This window comes from Babylonia areolata, chromosome 27 (assembly GCF_041734735.1).
Source record: "Babylonia areolata isolate BAREFJ2019XMU chromosome 27, ASM4173473v1, whole genome shotgun sequence".
Taxonomy (NCBI): Eukaryota; Metazoa; Mollusca; class Gastropoda; order Neogastropoda; family Buccinidae; genus Babylonia; species Babylonia areolata.
This window is the reverse complement of record NC_134902.1, coordinates 37,820,641-37,823,791: the sequence shown is the minus strand read 5'-3', so window position 1 is coordinate 37,823,791 and position 3,151 is coordinate 37,820,641. Positions and strand designations below refer to the sequence as shown.

General features: G+C 40.4%; 1 protein-coding gene across 8 annotated transcripts in view; it reads left to right on the top strand.

The window, feature by feature from the left end:
• The first annotated feature begins 253 nt into the window (after positions 1-253).
• Positions 254-3,151, top strand: part of LOC143301505 (uncharacterized) — a 32,941-nt gene continuing 30,043 nt past the window's right edge. For all 8 annotated transcript variants that reach the window (XM_076615840.1, XM_076615842.1, XM_076615841.1 and 5 more), the window contains exons 1-2: positions 254-386; positions 1,568-1,705. In XM_076615840.1, coding sequence (XP_076471955.1) covers positions 329-386; positions 1,568-1,705 — 196 coding nt within the window. In that variant the 5' untranslated portion in view covers positions 254-328. The remainder of the gene's footprint in view (positions 387-1,567; positions 1,706-3,151) is intronic.

Genomic DNA, 3,151 nt, shown 5'->3' with positions numbered 1-3,151 from the left:
AGGTGAGGAGGAGGGGAGGGCAGTGTACAAAGAATATTAATCAAAACAAATGACAGCAAACAGTAGCAGATGTAAAGTGATGTAACACGAAACAAGAAATACAACCGGTACAGACAGAGACAGAGAAGTGGAACGGGTGAAGATATTAATAAAGAATTACATAAATCAAGCAAACGCCTGCACGATGTTGACACGAGATCTGTTACAGGTGACGCAAGCATTTATCACTTCCATCGTTATCTCCGTTCACGAATGGGAGCCAAAGGTATATAAACGGTCATTGTCAGTCTCTGTTCACCAAAGGACTTTGGACAGCACAGCAGACATCATGAAGTATCTGGCCCTGGTCTTGGTTGCCTTCTGTCTTCTGGCCGCTGCTACGGCAGGTTAGTTATCACCATGATGATGTGTGTTGGTTATGTCTCTGCTACAGTGTGCATGGTATCCTCGGGTGATGAATGTTGTTGCAGCTGCTGTTGTAGTTTGTATTGTGTTGTGTTGCGTTGTGTTTTATCGTACCATAGCATATCGTGTTGTATTGCATTGTATCATACTGTATTGCATTGTATAGCACTGTATTGTACTGCTTTTTGTCACAACAAATTTCTCGGTGTGAAAATCAGGCTGTGCCGCTCTCCTCAGGGACAGCACGTTGCCACTCCTCTTTCTTCTTGCTTAAAAGAAAGTCAGAGTTCGATACCTTTACCGTCAGATGTCGTGTTAAGTTTGTGATAATAACATAGCCTCTTTACAATATTTTGTACCCTTCCCAAAAGTGTGTTGTTATTTTATCAGAATGATCAGAAATAATGCTTTCATGTTTTAAAGTTAACTTTAGTGTATGGAAAGTATTTCCAGAGAAAATGAATTTGCTAAAGTGTTTTTTAAGTATACCACGCTCACAAACATACAATGTATAAGTGACTGAACTGGTCAGGCATGAAGAGAGAAAGAAGGGTCCCACAGAAATAGCTAAAGACAGAAGAGTAACAAAACAATGAAACGAACGAAATAAATAACAGTGGAGACTGTTTTCCAAAAGGCAACACCACCGGTATCTGTGACGGTTAAAACTAATAAAAGGTCTAGTAGCCTTTTATAGCCATAGGGGCAGTGAATTTATAGTTACCGTGTCTATGGCCCAGCATTGTAAGGTGGGGCCCAACACACTCCTTCCGCCGTTTAAATCTTCCCAGACAAACTGAGGTAGCCAATCACACCTCGGTGGAGTGAGCTAATTCGGAGTAAGGTGCCCTCCCTGACAGCATGCAAAAACAGGTCCTCCAACTCTGATCACTGGTGAACACTACATCAGAAGTCCAACGTTCAACTGATTCTGCAACAGCATCTAGCGTACACAGAAGAATAAAGAAAGGGACGTTTCCTGTAAACCTGTGCCTTTCTGTGGTTCTGATTGTTCTGACTGCCAGTCAGTGGATGATATATTAAGCTTCACTGTTTTCTGGTTGTAACAAATGTCTTCTGGATAGATGTTCTCAGAGCTTGTAACCGATTCAGCTCTTTTTGTGATCACGTTCTATTGCTCTGTTCCCAACTGTTGACACAGCCACCACAAAGGGCTGTGTGTACCAGGGTGTGGAATACAACGTTGGGGAGAGCTACAAGGATGACTGCAACACCTGTCGCTGTCTGGGCGACAACAAGGCTGCCTGCACTAAGATGGCCTGCATACACAAACGTGATGGTGAGTGTATCAACACTGTAAGCATGTGTGTGCAGCTGGTTCTGGGCTGGAATGATTTTGGCATTGAAAAACTGAAGCTGTAATAGTTATAAGTTTTAACCTGGCAGCAAAATCAAAATATATGTATCTATGTATGCATGTGAATATATATATATATACACACATGTATATATATATATATATATATATATATATATATTTATATATATACACAGAGAGAGAGAGAGAGAAAGAGAGAGAGAATCTTGGATGGGGAGATAACAGTAGGCATCATTGTCCGGACATTCCAACAGGCCAGTTTCATTGTTGATCCGTTTCTTGAAGTTTTCTTTTTGCCTGGTGCGAAAATTAACGACCTGCTTGTCGGATATTCTCCTTATCTTCATACACCCATAGAAGAAGGCAGGTCGTGGCGGGGCAGCACCTAACTGGCTGGGGGCTGCCCAGCTTGGGCGGGCGGTAGCTGTCCAGTGGGACGCGAGGGTGCAATTCATCAGACATGGAGAGAGAGGGGGGGAGTGATGAGAGTGAGAGAGAATGGAGAGAGAGAGAGAGAGAGAGAGAGAGAGAGAGAGAGAGAGAGATTCAGACTGTTTATTCATTTAATGCCATAGCCCCAAATCAAAAGGAGGGAATGAGAGAGTTTAACATGTGTGACTTTTACAATGTAAACACAAAAGGCATAACCAAGAATCACAACAAGCGTCTCTCTCAGTTGAAGTACTCTGTATAGATAAAAACTACGACTGTTGAAGTACTCTATAATAGATAAAAACTAAGACTGTTGAAGTCCTCTATAATAGATAAAAACTAAGACTGTTGAAGTACTCTATAATAGATAAAAACTAAGACTGTTGAAGTACTCTATATAGATAAAAAAACAGGTGAAGTACTCTATATAGATAAAATCTAAGACTGCACACAGTATCTTCATCAATCGATAACATCAATGAACATTCGAAAAAAACATAGATATGTACAATTCTTTGGAATGAATTCACCTCGAAAGTCAAAAAGGGCAGGACATTTCAAAACAAAATAATTATTAACTTCCTCCTCTCTGGATTCCTCGCACAGAGGGCATAATGATTCTGAATTATTTACCGTTCTATAACGATATCTGTGTACGTCTAGGTCAGAAAAAGCAAATCTCAATCTAGTTAAAGTACGCCAAAAGATTTAAAGTACGCCATAATGTGTAAATTTATTTTGTATTATTAAATGAGTTGTTTTACTGTATAATTAAACATTGCCACTCTTGCCTCCTACAGTCTAATAATCTTTGGCGAAATTTGTACATTCATCACCTACTTGACAACCCCATGCACACCTAAATCCAAGTCCATACATATTCGTACATTTGAAACCCAGTTTCTTTTGCCTCTTAGGTCAACCAATTCTGCCACAGCGTCCCCATTAAGTGTTCGCGTATGAATGCAGAAAGGG